The sequence below is a fragment of the Chelmon rostratus genome, chromosome 20, assembly GCF_017976325.1.
Source record: "Chelmon rostratus isolate fCheRos1 chromosome 20, fCheRos1.pri, whole genome shotgun sequence".
Lineage (NCBI taxonomy): Eukaryota > Metazoa > Chordata > Actinopteri > Chaetodontiformes > Chaetodontidae > Chelmon > Chelmon rostratus.
Window position 1 is genome coordinate 13119073 of NC_055677.1, and position 20350 is coordinate 13139422.

At 42.3% G+C, this 20350-nt stretch overlaps 1 protein-coding gene across 1 annotated transcript in view; it reads right to left on the bottom strand.

Moving 5' to 3' along the window:
• cntnap2a (contactin associated protein 2a) overlaps positions 1-20350 on the bottom strand; it is a 314113-nt gene that overhangs the window by 40051 nt on the left and 253712 nt on the right. Inside the window, exons 16-17 of the mRNA XM_041961168.1 lie at positions 13358-13514; positions 10928-11055 (exon numbers count right to left, since the gene is read on the bottom strand). Of these exons, the coding sequence (XP_041817102.1) occupies positions 10928-11055; positions 13358-13514 (285 nt within the window). The remainder of the gene's footprint in view (positions 1-10927; positions 11056-13357; positions 13515-20350) is intronic.

The following is a 20350-nucleotide window of genomic DNA, read 5'->3' on the forward strand; positions in this document are numbered from 1 at the left end:
GGTGGAGCAGAAGAGAGCGCGTGTGTTCAAGACGAGTGTGTTCAGACCGCACCTGATGATCAATGTAACTGTCAATGAATCTTTAAATTAATAACCTGACGCACGAGCTTGCATCTGCAAGTTTACACAGTCAAACTGTTGTTCTGTGTATTCAATTCATGGCGAAAACAAACGAAAGCAGCAGATCCTCAACATCAAGATGCTGGACCCTAAAGAATGTGTGCCAGTCATTGCTGATTAATTTTCGTCTGAGCAGCTAATGAGTTAATTGACTTATCGCTTCAACCCCGCTTTGCTTCCTTTCATGTGCGAGTTTGCACCCGTTTATGCGAGTGCACGCCTGTAAGCGCAGGTGCGCACCAGTGTCCACGCATCTCAGTGTGTTTGTGTGCGTGCGGGTCTCCTGGTTCAGTGTGATAAGCGCTCCCCAGTGACTGGGCTTAGCTCCTCCCTTCTCCTCCCTACCTCACGTCCTGTCACCAGGGGCAAGGGCAGATGGCGGCCAAGCACGCACACACACACACGTGTGCACAGGACCACCTACTGATGCTGTCTTAGTGATTAGTGTGTTTGAAGTTGGAATACTGTTCATTTCTCTGCGGGAGGCACGGCCAATTATTGAACAGGGTTAACTGAGGACTAAACAGGAGGAAGCCTACAGAGGCCACAGAAACAAATAATTATCTGTTTAGTGTGAGTTCCATCATAGCAGAAAGGAAAAGGCAGGGTCATATAGTTGGCGACACCCAGATGTACAATCACTGACTCATTACAAAGGACTGGATGGTTGCCGCATATGCAGGGGCTTAAAGGCAGAAAAATGATGGAATTTCACATGAAATAACCAAAAAGTGATGCTGATATACATATCATATCACACATACACAGAATTTACTCAGTTTTCTTTTGTGCATACTGCATAATCAAAATCACTCGCAGCACATATGTGCAATAGCATCTCAAATACATTAAACACATGGAAAACGATGTGCTGTGATATCTGTTTGTACACAACGAACGAGACCTGAATAGCTTTGAGCGAGAGAGCAAAAGGAACTCTGACAGAGACGTAGAAGCAAGAAGGACACAAAGATATAGAAACATAGCCGGGGGGCGAGTCAGGCTTCAGAGCGAGAGAGAGAGAGAACAAGAGGAAGAAAGGGAAGTGGGAGGTTTGGGAGGAAGGACTCAAAAGAGATCCATGGTGTGAGAAGCAAAGGAGAACAACAAATTAGGGGGCTGACAGAAATGGCGTGTTGGAGAGAAAACAGTGTTTAGAGGAATAAACATAGACGCCAAATCATAAACCTCTGATTGCCCCTCTGCCAGATCCACAGATGCAACTGGTTGGCCGGGCCCTGTGGCACATTTATCACTCCCATATTGAAATGTTTATCAAACAAATGTTTCAAAAACCGATGCAGCCCATAAATGTCTCTCCTAACCGAGACACCGTAAATATTAAACTGCTAACCATCATGCCCGATAACACGCTTAAAGGCACGGCTAATTAAGTTCATGCCACAAATTTGCTGGCCTACGTTCTATAAAATGAGTTTGATATGAACTGCCACCTGCCACATAGAGCAGGAGCAGACCAGCCTTGGACGACAGACAGTTCATTCACGTGTTACTATAACCTGCTGTGTTCAACTGAGACATTTTTTGTGTGTTTATATAAAGAAGACTTACAGTACAACAAAACAAGAAACTACTAAGCCTTTTCGGAAGTGTGTCAATGGTTAACGGTGGGTGATTGAAAGGCAGGCCGTTTTCAAATGGAATCTTGAAGTGGTCTTATTGACGAGCCATTTTTCTCTGTCTAATTGGTTCTCAAGGTGATGCCAGGGCAGAAATTCTAATCCTGCTGTCTCTTTTTCTCCTGGATGTACTTGGTCTCATTGTGTGGTGTGCCACGTGGCTTAGCCAGGAGTATCTCAGATCTACTTTCAGGATGTCTGTGGCCTCCACTGCTGAGCTGCTCGATTGTTAGACACTGGAGGAACAGGATAATGGTCCATTGATATTCATTTTCCTTCTTCTCTCAAAGAGGATAACATGGTTTATGGTCTTCTGCTGCTTGTTGGTGACCTATATTACCACCTATCCCAGTGCACTATTTGAAATACTTCACAATGCTTACAACAAGTGCAGCATTCACCCAAAACAGCACATCAGTCAACAACATCAGGCTGTGCAGCGTTCATTCTCTTGGTCGTTGGTGCAGCGACGATGGTGATTAGAATGTAGCAACAGCTCCATCTGTACAGCATGCAATCACTGAAGCTCTTTCTTGTGACTATAGGGGACGTCTGATATATAGCTACTGTTTTATATTAACCAAAGGTTGGAGAAAAGCAAAATTAACTACAAACACTGGTGATTCCCTGACTTTTCCTCTGGAAACACCATGCGGTTGACATTTGTGCCTTGGAGTGGAATGTCTCCGCAGCTATTCAATGGATTGCCACACAGTTTAATACAAACACGCTAGCATGCTAAAACGCAAAACGAAGATAGTGAACCCCCCACACCCCTAAAAAAACATCCTTTAACCAGTTAACCCAAGTTAAACCCGCTGGATCAATAAATAAGAATATTTTTTGTAATGAAGAAAAACTGAGCACATCTGCAGCCACCCCGTCTTCTCTTGCACTTCACAAGTAGATGTTCTTCACAGTTCTTTACAAGGACCCATCAACTCATTTGACTGAAACATGGTGTTGCATTAAAGACTGAAAACAGCTGTTGACCTCTGGATTAGGCCAAAGGGACACATGTAAAAAAAAAAAAAAAGAAAAAAAATGAAGCCCACTGAACTGTAGCGGCTGACATGATGTGAGATGCAGAGTGTGAGGTGAAGTTTGGGTCTGGAAGCCAACTAGATGATTCATCTGTCTACGCTTGACCAGATGGGTTATGTGCCAGTACCAGCAGATGGTAAGGATGACTGACTGCACTATCTCAGGTCATTAACAAGGACATTTTCAGGCACACACACAAACAAGCACACATATAAATTCAAGCTCATACACATTAGACATACAAATTCATGTATACTGTTGGCTGCCAGCAGAACAGACCACACTTAGTGCAACAATAGCTCATTAATAACCTCATTCTCACACATCCTGCATGTACTCACAGGGTAACAATTTCACTTTCGATGGTGACATTTAAGATATCAGGGCTGCTAGAGCACACACACTGTGCCATCTCATTTAACTTTGCCACTTGCAACTTATTCTGTTACCTTCTTCAGGTGCGAAGGGAGGCTTTTTTCATCACAGTGCTAACTTTAGACATATAACAAGAGAGGAAGCAGCACCTATCTTGGAAGGCGATCCATCTGACTCGGAAAGTGGCCCCGAGGGCATGGCTCAGATATCATTGTTCAAAACATAACACTTGAACATATATATAAAGATCTGAAATGTGCTGCTGTGTGGCACGACAAGCATACATTTCTTACTTGCTCATTCTTAAATTTCCATCGAGACCTCTATTTCATCTCATTTGAGTGTAATTGAGCCGTTTGTGGTTTGTAATTTTAGGGTCCGGGTCTTGTATATTCACAGTTAACGCAGCATTTGAATCTTCAGGTAATTTGCGTGCGTCACTTGGGACCTCCGAAGCCTTTATCAATCTCACTTTGCAATTAAAATGCTTGTCATACATTTTTAGCAGTATGCTTTCAGAGATATAATCACATGAATGGACAGGTGAAAGGAAATGAAAGTCAATCAAAGAAAGAAAGAGAAATGAGTGTCATTTAGTCATTTTCTTTCAAGCCATTTCTAGTGTATAAATCATTGTTAGACAGAAGGAATACACATACAGCGTTTCATGAATCTAATGCTATGCTAAAAATTGCATGTACTTACGGGATCGTAGAGCGCTTTGGGTAAAAACATCCACCAAGTAGTACAAACATCTCCAGTGGGGATTAGAAACAATTTTGTGATCATCTTTGGTTTTCCTCCTTCAGGGTTAATGGAACTGGTTGAGTTTCAAAAGAGTTCAGCTGGTGTAGAGAATGAACCCTTCGTTTTACAGCTTTTTTGACTGTTTGTGATCACGTCTTCTTTCCATGTACAGCCACTCAACTACTTGTAATAGCATGCATTCACAATATTAATGTGATACTAAAGATTAAAATCTTTTGCAGAATGCCACTGAAAAATGGCCAAAATAATATTCATATATCCATCAGGTCTTGGTAATTTCTAAGTGCTCTTCAAAGGCAACTGGACTTGCTTGAGGTTCTAGAAGTTGCCTCTCATCCAAGAGGCTTCTTCAGTTCTGGTTCAGTTCTTATTCAGACTGGTGAGGAGTCTCAGGCATGTATCCTTTTGCAGGATCCAGGCTGTAGACTGCCTCCTCTGTTCAGTGACGGTTATTCCAGGTTGACGTGGATGGCTTCTGTCACTCCTCTTTCAAGCCATCGTTCTTCTCTGGCCAAATACATTATTATTGTCCTCAAATCCGAGCGTGAAACTACAGTTTTCACAAAACACGTGAAAGTAAAGCCAGTGTTTGGTTTGTCTGTTCTGGGCTGCTGTAGAAACATGGCAATGCAACATGGTGGACTCTGTGAAAGAGGACTCACTCCCTCTGTAGCTATAAAGAGCTCAGTCTAGGGTAATGAAAACACAACAATTCTTATTTTCAGGCGATTGTACACTCATGAAAACATACTTATGAATTTTCTATTCAATTTCTGCCATGTTCTGTCAATAGAGCCCCCTAAATCTTACACGCTGGCCCTTTAAAGAAAGCTACAGTAATGAGCCCTATGAGACCCTCAACATCTTAAAAGGCATGTTAGAATTACATCAATTACATGGACACTATATGTGGCCATATGAACAGTGATGAATGAGTACAAGCCAGTTGATTAATTTTAAACTACCTTAGATGACCCTTCCGAGCTTTCATTTCTGTTCAGTCATGAGGCCAAGCATGTCTCATAACAGGTGCATTACATTATAATAATAGAATATACGCCGCTTTGCTTCATTTGCTGTCATTTATTTTCATTCCCATCTATTAATATGTCCAAACCCTTTTAACATCAATAAATGGGACTAATTTTTCTCTGTCTTCCTGGGAGTGTATAGGCTGCCATTAAACTAGCCATGGAAATGGGCTTCATTAATGCTGGAGCATGCATGCACGCACGCACGCACGCACGCACGCACGCACGCACGCACGCAGAAAGTTACACTCTTACTTGCTTTTGTGCCCACCACAGAAAGACAGAAATAAACACACACACACAGAAGCGTGCGTATGCACATACACACAGACACATAAGTACCTTCGGACTAAAACTTTCCCTGATACATTAGTCATTTGCCTATGAAAACCCATTATATGGCAGCCAATCATCATTGCTCTTACTAAGACAGAGCTCCATGCACTGTATGAGAAGCATCAATCATAAATGGAGTACCTATTCACGTGTGAATTTTTTAATATATGCTTAATATGCCTTAATGGGCCAATATATAATGTATGCTCCATGTTCCAGTGTCTTGACCAGCACTATTGCAAACATACCTCAAAGTCATCTTCATTTTCAGGTTAGTTTGTTAATTTGGTCACTCAATATAAAAGAGGATGACTCTCTTTTCCTCTCTCTCTCTCACCCTCACACACACACACACACACACTCAGACACACACAGTGGATAATAGAGTAAGACAAAGAGAATATGGCTCCTTCCAAGTGACAGAAGGATCCATCTTTGGTAATTGTGTCTGCCATACTGCAACATGATAGACCCACACACACAAACAGATGTGATGTCATGGGTCATTAAATCATGGTTTGTTTATATGTTGGCAGCTCTGTGATGAAGGGACATTAGTGAGAGTGGCACCAGATTGTTGATGAAGGGACCATAATGAGTGTGACACCAGTGAGGAGCGAGGGCAGGTGTTCTGTCATGTTCTGCACCCTCGACAGAACCAGGCCACTTCCTGCTCCCCGGATGAATGGACGGACGGACTGATAGATAAAAATGAGGGCGAAAACTTCAGAGCATGAGAGGTGTGTAACCATATATTTGTTGTGCAATTTTAAATGCAGCACCGTCTCGCTGTAAAACAGGAAGTATGCACATATCTGCATAGCTCCACTCTGTTATTCCTTTTACTATGAAAAATGAGCAGTCAATAGATAATATATGAAGCATTATTATCCTAATGATCATGCTGCCTTGCGCAAAAGATTAAATCCATGTTTGCTTTTCCTCTCCACAGGATTATTACTTTCTACAAAACCTCTCTGGTATTTTGTTACATCACACAGCAGATGCAGACATTACTTCCTCTCTGTGCTGCTTTAATCTTTTTCGTCTTAGGAGACAGAAGAAATAAGAGCGAGGACGAGCGAGGCAGAGCCAATCTCAAAAGACAAAAACCTCTTGATTGAGGAATTCACACAGTTCTGTTCTGAATCCTCTCGATGGGTAATACATTTGAGAAGTGACAGTCATTGATGTTGTGTTTGACACGTGTGGTTTGATTCACTTGTTCCAGACTAAATAAAACACGAAAAGTGGAAATAACTTTTGCTGTAGTTGGAGTCTGTTTCGTGTTCAGATCATAATCATGAGGGATGAGAGAAAAGAGACACAGACAGAAGAAGTAGTCAAAGTACAGTAACCAGGATGTGCTGATCCAGGGAGGAAATGTTATAAAACTGCTGCTTTTCTGAAGAGAAGGACAGTGTTGATGTTAACAAGTGTAATCCTGTGCCATCGTCAGGTTGCCTTGCTGACACCCCTGGTGTGCAGGCTTACAAATCAGTGGTCTTGGCTGTTGCGGTGTGCATCACATGCTGGTGTATGTTTTTCCAGCCCTGCAGCTACTGAATATCCCCCAGTACTGCGAGCTATTCTTCATGGCTGTGTGGCTTTACATCATTAGGATAAGGTTTCCATCATGCATTTGACTTTTATGAGTTTGTGCGAAAGCCCACTCAGATTCAGAATGAGAAATGTTTCATTTAGCCAACTATAACAGATGCATCAGGAATATGATATAATTAATCTGCGCCAGCTCGACAGTACACACTGCACGACTGACACATCAAAGGTGGGTTCAGGACAAAGTGAAGCAAAGCACACCGGGTTCATGAGTTGGGAGGAAAGAAAGGTGGTCAATATGATAGAGCGGCAGAATCTGTGTGTGTCTTCCAGATGACCATAAGTCCCGCAGAGAGCAGTGTGCCAACACTGATTAGAAGAATAGACAAGAAGAGACGCAGCAAGGATTAAACTGCCTCCCAGTGTGTGTATGAGCGTGTGTTGTTGTCTGCAGTATCTGATATCTGATGTTTACCTGAGAAACAGCCAAAACTACAAGGACAAGAGAGAAGAGAATACAAGGATGAGAAGATGAGTGTTTACATGGAAAGTCTCTGAATAGAGTTCAAATACCTTTATCTGGCCACACACACATGCATGAGCACAAAAACACACACACACACACACACACACACACACAGAGGTGCACAAACACCCACACGCATACACATACATATAATAATTTTCCAGAGGAGAAAGACAGCCAAGATAAAACAACCGCTTCTCTGATTGATCGGCACAATGTGAGTATGAGCAATGTGTTATTTTCACACTCAAGTGCAACCCAAGAATAACAATGTGCCCAATTGTACTCTGCTATGCATGAAGTGTTTTCTCTTGTTCCCCGTCACAATGGGTTTTAATTTAATTAATTTAAGACCCTATTCAAACCATCGGCAGCACATTCTAATTGTCAAAAGAGGTTTGTTACGTTCAAAAAGTTTGGCCAACAATGTCTGAATGTATTTTGCAGTCAAAGACATACTTATAATATTTAATTTCCACTGGGATTAAGGATGAAGAAAGAGGCAAAATTGTCTTCCACATGAGAACAGTGAGGATAATTAAGACCAAAGTCGTCTTTCCTTCCTTCTCTCTGTCAATTGTTAAGGTCAAATAAAATAGCATATACTGTCTGACTAAATCCCTATTTGAGAAAGAACTCCTTAAACATTTTAACTACTGTCAAATCCCAACTGACGGTACAGTTGTACAGTTTCCATCAACCTGAAAGAAATACAGTGGGTGGGTTTAATTGTGGGTTTGCCAAATGCTTTGATGTGTGTAAGTAGAGCAACATCGATTCATGGGTGGCGCCTGTGCTAACACGGCTCAAGTGTCGTGCAAACCTGGCAAAGGTGGAATGGGCCAGAAAGCGAATGGATGTCCCTGACTGACTGACTCCACATTGTTGAAATGTGCAGGTACGACAGGCGGAACACAGAAGGCTGTGCACCCTTGACTGGATGTTTACAAAAAAAGAGAGTTAATCATCATGTCATTAACCATTCTCTGTATGTCCTTGCTTAGAAGGAGATTTTTCTGAAGTGTAGATAATATAAAAGTTTTCTGTGCTTGGCTTCTTTTTAGCTTCTTTTAGCCTCTGCAGTAAATTGCGCACCAAGCACCTGGCACTTAAAATAATGAATTCAACTAGTAATACAAGTGTAAGAGTGTAAATGTAGCCAGCTATCATTGCAGATTCCAAGCACTTTGCTCTCCATTATTACACACTCCTTTCAGTTCACCCCATTACATACCTTTATACGTCAACAGTGATGGAAACAGCTGGCATTGACTTGGTTTCTGTGAGTCATTTTCCCTCAGTAGGAACTAGAACTAATACGTTGCTTTTACATCCCTCCACCAGACTTGTAACGAAGACTTTGAAAGAATTCAATAACAGGTATTAAGCATATTTTTTGGTGAAATGGAAGTTATCACACTATTGACAAGTATGAATCCAGTGACTCATTTCCAGTGAGAAACATGTTGTTTTCACTTAGAGGCTATTTTTACAGAGGAGTACAGAGGACTGATAGAGAGCTTCATCGCATGGTGCAACGACAATCACCTGGAGTCTGAAAGCTCACTGAGAGAAACAAAAAACAGAGTCTCAGTCCCTGTATGTGGTCACATGCTTGTGCCAATAAAGCTGTTTCTGATAGAAGACAAAGTCGTAGATAACAGTAGACGACGCTTCAAATGTGGACGCTGCTGCAAAAAAGCTACAAATGGAAAAATGTGGATGCTTCACACAAATCCTCAACCAGGCAGCACAGAAGGTCTGTACAATCAGCACAGTCTCAAGGTGATCCAGTATCTGATCAGATGTGAAATATGGTCACAATGTCCCCTTCTGTTCCTGAGTTATGCTGTTGAATAATGACCAGAAAGGTGTCTTTGCTGAAGACTATGATATCACAGCGGCCATGACCTTTGACCTTTGACCACCAAAGTCAAATCAGGTTATCATTGAGTCCAGGTGGACGTTTGTGACCAATTTGAAGAAGCTCCTTCAAAGTGTTCCTGAGATACTGTGTTCATGAGAACTGGACGTATGTATGTACCGTGTGTACAGATGGAGGGACAACCAGAAACATGACGACTCCAGTCACGGCTGTCGCTGGCGTGGAGGCATAAAAAAGCATTAAGAGAGGTCAAAGTAACGCAAAGTGGAGGGAGAGTAAGGAGAGTGAGGGAGCCAACACCCTGACCATCTCGAATCTACCCTGAACTGGCAGTCACAAACCAAAAAGTTTCAGTTTCTAATCATGTTACATGTTACTGTCACAGGTTTTTGAGAATGCACACGTTCCTGTCTGGTTTTAGGCTGTTTCCCTGCATACGAGACGGCTCTCCAGATGGCCACAGTTGAACTTCTTTAGACAAAAGGTATAGGAGAATTAGATCTTGGTTGTTTTAGATGTCATGTTCAGTTGTCCATGCAGTACCACCTGACCTGCTTCAGCAATGTGCTGGCATTTCAGACACAGCACTACTATGGTTCAACAGACATCATAGAGCAATCCTAATGGGTGAGACAACCTTTATCTACTACTCTACTGTTCAGCCTGGAGACTTCTGTTATATGTCCCATTTGATTTTCTCTATAAATTCTTCCAAGGAGTAAAATGATCACACGTTATTAACTATTTTTAACAGAGTGATTAAATACCATTGACTGTTTGTCCAGGACTTTCAGAGAGCTTAACATCAAATAATAAAAAAAAAATAGTCGGTGTGCTCCCCGACTGTTCAAGAGCTACAGACAATGTCAACGGGGCAATTTTAATACGAGCTTTATTAAAGAGAGCAGGGCTGATCTCTTGATTCAGCCTTTGCTGAGCCGTTCGCAAAGGTTATGCAGTCGTGCCTCTACATCCAGCTGAGAATTATTTTGAAAATGAAACCACTCCTCTCAGCGGCTGACTCAGAGGAAGTCATTAATGCGCATATTTCCTCTCAATTAGGCCATTGTAACTGCAGTCCTTTTGCCTTGCATCAAAAGTCTCCTTTGCACCTGCAGCTTATCCAGAATGCCTTCACTTTCCGGTGCAGGCTCCCCACAACTTTTGAATTTCTTTTTAAGATCTTACCGACAGTTCTGAAGCACTGTGTGATTTAGCTTTCTACATTACTGACCTTTTCATACTCTCAAACAAGAAGTAAACCATCTTTTCCTATACCTAACCCAGCAGTTTAGATACCTAAACCTAACCAAACTGTGACCGATCCATGACAATAACCATTTGTAAAAAGGCTTTCTGCTAATAAGGCTTAAAGCGGCATCGGTACTTGACAACCTGGGATGAGAATGCGTTGGATGGCTGGAGCTGTTGCTCTAGGCGTCTACCATTGTGCTGATGGGTTAGGAGTTAGTTGAAAGCCTGGTGCGTCTCATACGGATGCTAAAGGGTACTCTAGGAATGGATTCTGACAAGGTTAAATATTTGCCAAGCTGCCCTTCACTCAAAATACTAAGGATTGCTGAAATGTTGCATCAACAACTACAACTCCACAGTACACATGTATGCATGACACAACACTTACTATCTCCTTGGCAACGGAGTGGTCCGACAGTCAGCTTGGCCTCAGAACCCGGTCTGTTGGTGTCACCCACGGCAACCTGGCTGACTGGAAGGTGCTCTTTATATACTAAGACACCAGAATCTTCTCTCCTGTGTGAGTTAAAATAAACATGCGGACAGACGTGAGCATCTTTTTGTATTTTGCACATTTGTGGCTATATATATATATATATATATATATATATATATATATATATATATATATATATATATATATATATATAACAACATATAACTCAGGTTTTGTTTTTTTACTGGTTTTGACTTGACAGGTCTACTGTATGTGAGCATACATATACATAGGTAGTAGTATATGTGTGTACATGTATCTATGTGCATCCATAGAATATTTGTTTGGAAATTTTTTGTGATGTTTATGCAAATATTTTATGTCATTGAGACAACTGTGTAAATGAGGAAAACAATACTAATATAATATAACATGATAATAATATAATAATGGAAATGAGATGGAAAACCACAGGTTAGTATGCATCTTGCAAAAACTCAACATAACATACAATTAATAAAATAGTAACACATACATGAATAAACTGTTTTAGCAGATGGATGGGAGGATGGATGGCATTTAAATTAAGCTATGCATGAGAAGGAGAGTGAATCAACAAAATGAATCCATCAATCAAGCAATGTAATCAATCAATGAAATTCTACATATTTAAGATAATTCACTACTTTCTCCCGCTATCACATGTAAACTAGTCTGCTGATGATACTACAATATTACAAACATTAAATATTTAAATCACAGCCTTTAAATCAGGAATGAGTTAAAATACGCTGTGTTCTTCTGTTTGATGTCAATTGTTCGCCATTCATTGCAGCTTGGAAATGAAACAGTGAGATCTAATTCCTGGCTTTGTGTGTGCATGTGTGTTCCTGTGTGCTGGCAAAATATGGGTAATGAGTGGAAATAGAGTTATATGGGTGATATTTCAAAAACTCACTCAGCCAAACAATGAGACATTAATGCATACAATATTAATGGAGGGAACGAGACAGAGTAAGCCTTATTTGTAACCTCATCAGTTTTAGAGATGAGGGGGAGGGGGACTTGAAAGCAAATGAAATCTCTTCCTCCTGCTAACATACAGTATGCACACACCCACAGACAGCGATGCAATTGGTTTAATGAGAAGATCCATCAGCTGGCTAAAAGAGCTTTGAAACACACACTGCTGGATCTGGAGGCAAACATCCCTCTTAAATAAACTCATCACTGATGGTGGCATTCATCATTCAGTCACTTCAGCCTTTGAAGTTAGACACCTCATCAGACAGTCCAGCTAAGGCAGCGTCTGAGCTGACAGATTAATGCAAACATTAGCATTAGAGTAGTGACAATTTTAGTAAAAAATGTCCTTCAAACTTTCCATGGCTATGACAAATTTCTCTTTTAAGTTCACTTAACATAGCAATACAATTATTTTGCAGCCTTTCAGGCAAGAGGTTACGTTCTTTGTTGGGGGTTTGCAGGGATTCAGAGATGTTTTTTTCCGTGAATGTCAACTAGAATGAAATTCTTCGTAATGGAGCACGTACTTATGACACATAATGGGCATTTAATATATACATTGACCTTTACGATTTCTTTTTAAACTGAGTTTAATTAAGAAACAGTTGCAGGCATGAAGTACAGATTGTTGTGCATGAAGTACAGAAACATTTCATATTGTTTAAGTGAAATACAAGTTCAACCAGTTCCTCTATTCAACTGAGTGACAAACACTCTTCTGTCCCTGAAGCTGCTTCTTATTTCACGCTGGCGACAGCAGACTCGGCTATTAAAATAAAAACTTTCCTTAGCAGATATAATCAGATCTATCCGGCTAGATAATCAATATTAACCCCCCGAGCTTGCTGAAAACTCTCAGGCTGACTCCTTAAATATGCACATGCATGATTTTGTGCTGAAGACCAAAACTCAAGCAACTTGTCCCATGCAAAAAGGCTGCTTTCTCAACAGTTCTTGTACTGTAGTCAATTGCAATTGAGAGTTAGGAGTTTTTTAAGTAACAAGCAATGAGACTGTACTTCTTCAGCCATGATTTTCAGGTAAACTCTGACAACCAAGACGCACTGTTGCATTAGCAATAGGGCAAATCTATAAAAGTGAAGTAGGGTGGATACAGCTGGATACTCAAAGGAGCATTAAGCAGTGATGTAAATAAACAGATGTGCTGACTCAGCTGTATAAATGTTCCTGTGTGACCCCCTGTGCTCCACTGCAGTGGGTGGACTTGCTGCGACTGAAAACTTTTCAGTGCCAGCTGTTGCTGCAGACTTAAAGTCTTGGCGAAACTGAAACTTAATCAATACGATACAAATTGTTTGTGCTCCTGCTGAACCTTTACGTGACAGTCTGACTTACCATTGTTTGTGGTCGGCATCGCAGTTGCAGTCGTACTTGGGGTCAGTGCAGTTCCTGTCGATGCCACAGGCACATTTCTGGATGCCAGGCCCTGAGCCCCCCCAGTAGAAGTGCTTCTCGCTGCCCCGACCCACCCACCACGTGTAGGGGGTCCCATCTGGGGAGCAAACACAGACACACACAAACAAAAAACAGTGTGTGAGCTCCTCTCAAGAAAAAGTAAAGTCATGTCTGCGCCGGTTTCTTTCTGACAAAGTTCACTGTGCCTCCCACAGAAAAACACAGCAGAGACAAAGACACAAACTTTTGTGGAGGCAATTAAGTTGTGTCACTAAACTGTCCAAACTCTTTCCCATTACAGGTGATTAATTGTTAAATCATTAACTGTTTGAGGCTTTTGTCGCATTAATGCGATTTATATTGACAGCAAGCAGCTGCATGGTGAAGGTAATTCATTTGCTCAACATGTTTTACACAGCTGGATGGTATACGCCTTTGAGACTGGCAGGCACACTTAGTCACAGATCACACCTGTGATTTTAGAGATCTATTAAAACACACACTCAGTGGGCCATTTACACTTATCTTTTGCATTATTATGTGCGAATGTGTGTGTATATAAGTGTTGATGTGAACGTGTGCACAGGTGTGCTGAAACGCCGGTTTGTGTGCATGTGTGCCCCGTGACTGCGTGTGTGCTTTAATGAGTGGATAAAAGGTGAAGGATCACCGCTTTTCAATAAGAAATGTAATATTGTTTTCTTTGCTTTGGATAACGTATTCTGGCACGAGACAGTGGCTAGGCAGGGAGATAGGTGTAAATATTTCGGTGCCTGGAAACACATCACAATACCAGCGAGGGGGAATGAAACAATATTACATTTCCCTCTTTATTCCAGGAAAATAAGCTGCATTGTCAATATCACTTTGTCAAATACCATCAGAGACAATGAACTCTCCTGAGCCATATTTTTTACAAGAGGGGATTGATGCAGACTTGATGCAGCACAGTTGCATTGAGAGGTGTGATATACTGTATTATTAGACTTCTGATTTTCTGAACTGGGGCCAAACTCCAGGAGGAAGCTACAGATGTATCTGTGTGTGTTTATATATATATATATTGTGTGTGTGTGTGTGTTTGGCCTCGGTGACCTGCAGGTTTATTGTCCTCATAAAGAGAATTAGCCTCATCTCTCTTCAGGCCACTGTTCAGACAAGCCATTGTCAATAGGATTAACACTGCCTCCTCTAGAGACTTCACAATCCTCTCCCTTTGTGCGGACACGTATGTGTGTGTGCCTGCGTGTTTGTGTTGCTGCAGTTCTATACAAGCGCGAACAGAGGTTGCATTTAAGACCTTCACAGATAGGTCAGTGAGGTCCCCAACCACTACCAACCAAGCTAAGCCCCCAGCCTCCCGAAATGTCCCTCAACCCAATTAGCGGGTGTAATGTCACCGTCCTTGAAGCTGATTTGCAGCCGCTTCTAAGTGAATGGCAAGCAAGTTCATGGAAGTCGCTGTCTTACGGTCAGTTGTCAAACAACCATCACTGCTGGTGAAAATCTGACGTCCAATCACGGACAAGGTAATGTACCAAATCCTTCCTCATTCTCTGACGTATCACCTGGAATTTGACGTGTTTCCCCGGAAATTACAGCAAATTACGGATTTCTCCTGGTTTGAACATTGGAAATGTTGGAAATTTTTTGGATATTGTGAGTACAGAACTCAATAAAATATATAATATAGGTCTAGTCTAGTCTAATGTTACATATTATTCCTTTGAAACTACTGTGTTTCCTCTATGCATACATACTCCACTGATGCAAAATTGCATAAATAGAGAACAGTCACCCTGTCATGTGTCTGAGCCAAACAGGAACGTGCGTGCAACACCGAGCGAACGGCAAAGTCAAATTTTCTCAGTTTCTGCTTGGCCTCTCACTAGCACTGCCATGTCTTAACACACCTGATGGAATTCTCCACTCTAAGTTTTTATTGACAGGTGGGGAGTAAGCAGTATATGACTATTTTCATTTTTTAAAAATCCAACTCGATCCTTCTCATAAGCTGCTTTTCAGGTGGAGTGATCGACGATACAGAGGCGAGGAGACGTGCTATAGGAGCAGCAGCAGGGCATCAGGTGGAATGGGAGCTATGTATTGTGCCAGTTTAACGCCTTTAACTCCTGTGTGATTCTGTACAGGCTCTGCCAAAACACACCGCTGAGGAGCCGAGAGTGAGGAGGATGGTGGAGGGGGAGAGGAGTGAACGACAGGACGGACGGATGGACATATATGGGAGGAGAGATCATATGGAGAGCTGCAGTGAGAGGACGCTGGCAAGATGAAGCTCATCAGCGTGGTTGCGCGTGTGTGTGTCCTGATGAGAAACTCAGCTCATATCCGTTAAACCTCTGACATTTTTTTTGCCATTTCCACAGCACACAAAAACATGCGTGCAGTCACACCTGCAGACACACTCGATTATTAATCTCCCCTCTTATCCCGAGAGGTTAATGTCGACATCTTCGTCTTGTCTGCTGCAGTGGCCAACAAAGAAGAAGGCAGAGGGAAGACAGAGTTGTAGAGGGAAAGACAAACACGCGGAGCAGGAGATCGGGAGGCTGTGAGATAACGGGAATGACAGCAAAAAAAAGAAGGAAAGCCACAAAAAAGACAGAGAGAGCGAGAGAAAGAGCGTGGTCGCTGTCTTCGTAGTGATAAGCTGAACCAAATGGCCTCAGCTGAGTAGGAGTAGCAACATAAGATACAGTATGTTGTGACTTGTTCAGTGTGGTTTTGAAAGTTGATTAATGGAAAAAACCGAAGATAAAATTGTAATAGAGAACTTCTGACAGTTCCCAATTCATCAGATCCCTCAAGTCCTGTTCATTGAGTTCCAGCTGATGATTAGTTTTTTGATTTTTATTATTGTGCCCTTTATATGATAATATTAATAATTTGCTGTTTTCAACTGTTACTTAATCATGATGGATGGATGGTAGAGCAGCAGATTAGACTCTCTCTTTATTGCATTGTTGCACTGAACAATGTCTTTGGTCAAAAAATTTTAATGGCTGTTGGGGTCTGTGACAAGTTAAGGACAGAGGGTTGATTGGTTGTTTCAAATTTATCACAGATTTTCCTAGCGTCGATTATTCCGCAGTACACAAACAGCAGTCATACACAACACAAGTACACAAGCCACACATAGCTCATATCAAGGGATCACACCCCTGACTGTCGGACCGTAAACTGAAAGGTCAGTGGATCCAAAATGGCACTCGACATGCTTAGTCGCTCATATCACCCATCTGGGAAATGATGGCTTTTAAGAAAGGCGGTCAGTTGGAGCTGAAATGCCAGAATGCCATTCGTAACCCTTAGACTGGCTTTCTCATAAACTTCTCTCAGACTTCACCTTTACAGGAGTCATTACACCTAAAAGAAGGAATATTGGTATTGCCTTCCATTTACAGTGAATTCCCTCGCTGACCCTGCTGAGCGACAGGTTGTCTGTCAGAGGGCAAATGTACAGTAAGAGCAAACACGTGCATGGTGCAGGCATGCAGCAGTTGCTTTCTGCACTGATCTCTAAGGAGCGTGAAAGTGGATCAATACTCTTCTTCCTTCTCCTCTAACGAGAGCAGCTACTATTTTATTCAGTACAAAATAAGGGTATGAATAAGTCTTAAGGACATGGTCTTTAGCTGAAAAACACTCATCAGGAGAGAAAAACATGTGCACCCATTCACATGCATGCGTCCCTGCTGTCTCTCTAAGGGGCTCTGGACCAAGAAGGAGCATCCGTCCTTCGCACACACGAGCATGCATACATTTTCAGTCCAGGAGAGTTTTTACACCGAGTCGTGGATCAATTCGTCTTAGCCGGGGTGCCGTCGGTGTCGGCTCTTTGTTGTCATCGTTTGTTTGCGTTTCTGTTTGTTGTGCAGAGAGCCTGGTGTCGCCACTCTGCACCCGCTGCTCTTTGTTAGCCTCCTATCCTCTTAACATCTCTGTTTTTGTGGGAGGCCGCGGGGAGGCATATTAGCCGTGCCCCGGGATCTCTCGAGAGAGCTCGGGATAATATAGTGTGTGTTTTGTATATATGAGAAAAAGAGAAAGAGAATCTGCGTGCCTCTTTCTTTGTGTCCGTCCTTTTGTTTATCTGCGCGAGCGTATGTGCGCGTTCTCTTCTCCGAGTCTCAGCCCAGCTCCCCTGTCTCTTTCTATTGTCTCAATCTTTCTCCTCTCCCTGACCACCTATCCATCAATTTTCACTGAGAACCCCTCCCACCTCCCGCCCCCACCACCATTTTCTCCATCTCTCAGGCTCCCACACATTTAGGCCTCTCTCTACTTCATGCTCCCTGCCTTGCTCCCTCACATCTCTTGGTCTCAGAGGCCTCTTTCCCTTTCTCTCTCTTGTCTTTCTACCTTCTCTTTGCTCTCCTGGATCTCTTGCTCTACCAGGCTACTCTTTTCCCCTCCCTCTCTCATATCTGCCTCGCGCACCTTTTCCCTGCCTCCTCATATCAGTTGGTCTCAGCTGCCTTTCTCTCTCCCTCTGTCTCCGTGCTCCACATCTATCCAATGTCTCCCCGACTCTTTTCCTGGCATCTAATCTCTTTATGTTCTCATTAGTCCTGCTATAATCTGCCCTTTAATCCATGCTAATTGCAAACACCCCTTGTCCTGATCCTGATCTGAAGTTGTATTTGAAACTTATCCCGCCCTCCCTGTCTATCCCTTATGCTTTGATGTGCAAACGGCTACATTGCATACCAAAATATCAAACCTGTGATCAGTAAGTCCTTGTAATTCTTTACCCTGTGAGTAAATGTGGGTGAAATTAGGTTCTGAATATTCTAAGGTCACCTTGAGGAGCCCAGTCATGTTTGTGACAACTAATAGCACTATGGAACAATATTTTTAAGAGTGGGTCCTTGTTTTGTTGGTGTCTTGTGCACAAAGACACTCATTAGCATGTATATGCAGGTGAATGCAACAAACAGTTCTGTCAGTTTCTTCACAGTATCCAAAGACAAGAAAGAATAAAACTGCTAGCACGCAAACATGGATGCAAACAACGTACATTTTTAATTTTCGCCAAAATCTGCTCTGCAAATGTTTAATGGAGTGGGAAATACATCCAGCACGTCTGTCAGGCCTCGAGGATATGTGTTGGGTGAGAAACACAGAATGCAAACAAAATTTTGTTTCCAAAAAAACTCCAGGGGGCACTTTTAAGTATGTCACAGATTCATAATGCTATATCAAGCAATTGCTATATTTACTGTGCTGTAAATGGCGAAACATGGATTTATTTTCCATCTGTTGCAAAAAACACAAAAAGATTCTAGAAACTTTTATTTTGGTGTCGGAGTCGGACAGTGCAGAAATGAGTTCACTGGTGCCTGCAGTGCATGCAATGTCAGACGAGACATCTCCGTTGTCTACATCAGAAGACACTGCACAAAGGCCGGGGAAGGATAATGAGTTATTTCAACAATTTCTACCCGAGAGGGCCCATAATGCGATCCACCTCCCTGACAGTTCTGAGGCCAAACCTCCTTCCTCCGCCTGCAGTTCAGCACAACGCTATGCTCTGGTAAGTTCACTCTGCATACCTCTGCACCCATCTACAACTCTTCACAGGTCATCACAGAGTGTATTCGGCCATTAAATGAAAAACACCTCGGAAAGGGGGTGAGAGGGGGAGGGAGGGAAAATTAATATCAATGGTTGTGCCCCTAATTGGCTTGTCTGCTTGATAAAGGACACAATAACCTGACTCTGCTACAATTACCACCCTTTTACTGACTCTAAAATATGCACTCGAGCTGGCGTGTGCACACCCACAAACACGAGCACAAGCTAAACAGAATATGTACACGAAAACACACACCTCCTGCAGCTATTGTAGCTGACAAAAGTGTAGGCTGAAGACCATAAACAACCATAATCATCATTACCCTGGGGTAATCTCAATCAGTGTGTGTGTGTCTATGTGCTTATGGCCATAACTCAGATTTAGTGCCGTGTCCCCTCAGGTCAAGGCCGATGGACAGATGTGTCATGAGGAAAATGGCTTATGCCAAGACACACTCGTTTTTCACTCTGCTTTTTTACTCCCACCATCGATCTCCCTGCGTATCCGTCAGGCTCGTCATATGGATAGGGATACAGTGAACAACACTCATAATTACAGAGGAGGATGAGCGGGGCATAAACAACTCCACAGAGGTGAGGGCAAAGAGGAAGAGAGCAACAGGAAGAGAAAGGGACATCAGAGAGAGAGGCGAGTGGAGAGAGAGTTTCGAAGACAGGCAGCTGGAAAAGAGAAAACAGACAGAACAGTCAGAAACAGAGAAGACAAAAAAGAAAGGCAGGATATGACAAGCGAGGAGGCAGAGGAGAAGCATCGGTCGTGACAGACATTTTTTTGAGGGATTATGGGTAAGAGGGGGAATGTGGCTTCTCCACCGTTCCTCGTGACAAGAAAACTGCAGGAGTCGTGAGAAAATTCACAGCCAAGGTGTGAAGATTCATGCTCCAGCTAAAGGTAAACTGTCAACATCGAACTCGCGGTCTCTAATTAATGAAGTCAAATAGGGCAAAAATAGTCCACGCTCACATTAATTACGCAATAAGTCAAGACTGTGGCTCTGACTATTGATTGCAAATGAGGGCCAGGATTATAATAAAAACAATAATAGCAACTCATCTTCATCAATGCCAGCAGCCCCCCCCCCCCCCACACACATGTGTTTTATGTCTAAATGTACACAAGTTTTTAGCTCAGGTTTTGCAAAAGCAAACACAATGTCGAGCAGACACAGCCATAAACATCCTCCTCTTTGAATATTTTCATAGAGGAATAATAATTTTTGAAAATATTCATCAAGGCACACGACAAGATGTTGAACACTCTGCTGTGGTGTTTGGTGCCTGCTAAACACCAACTCAAGAGGATTAGGATTATGT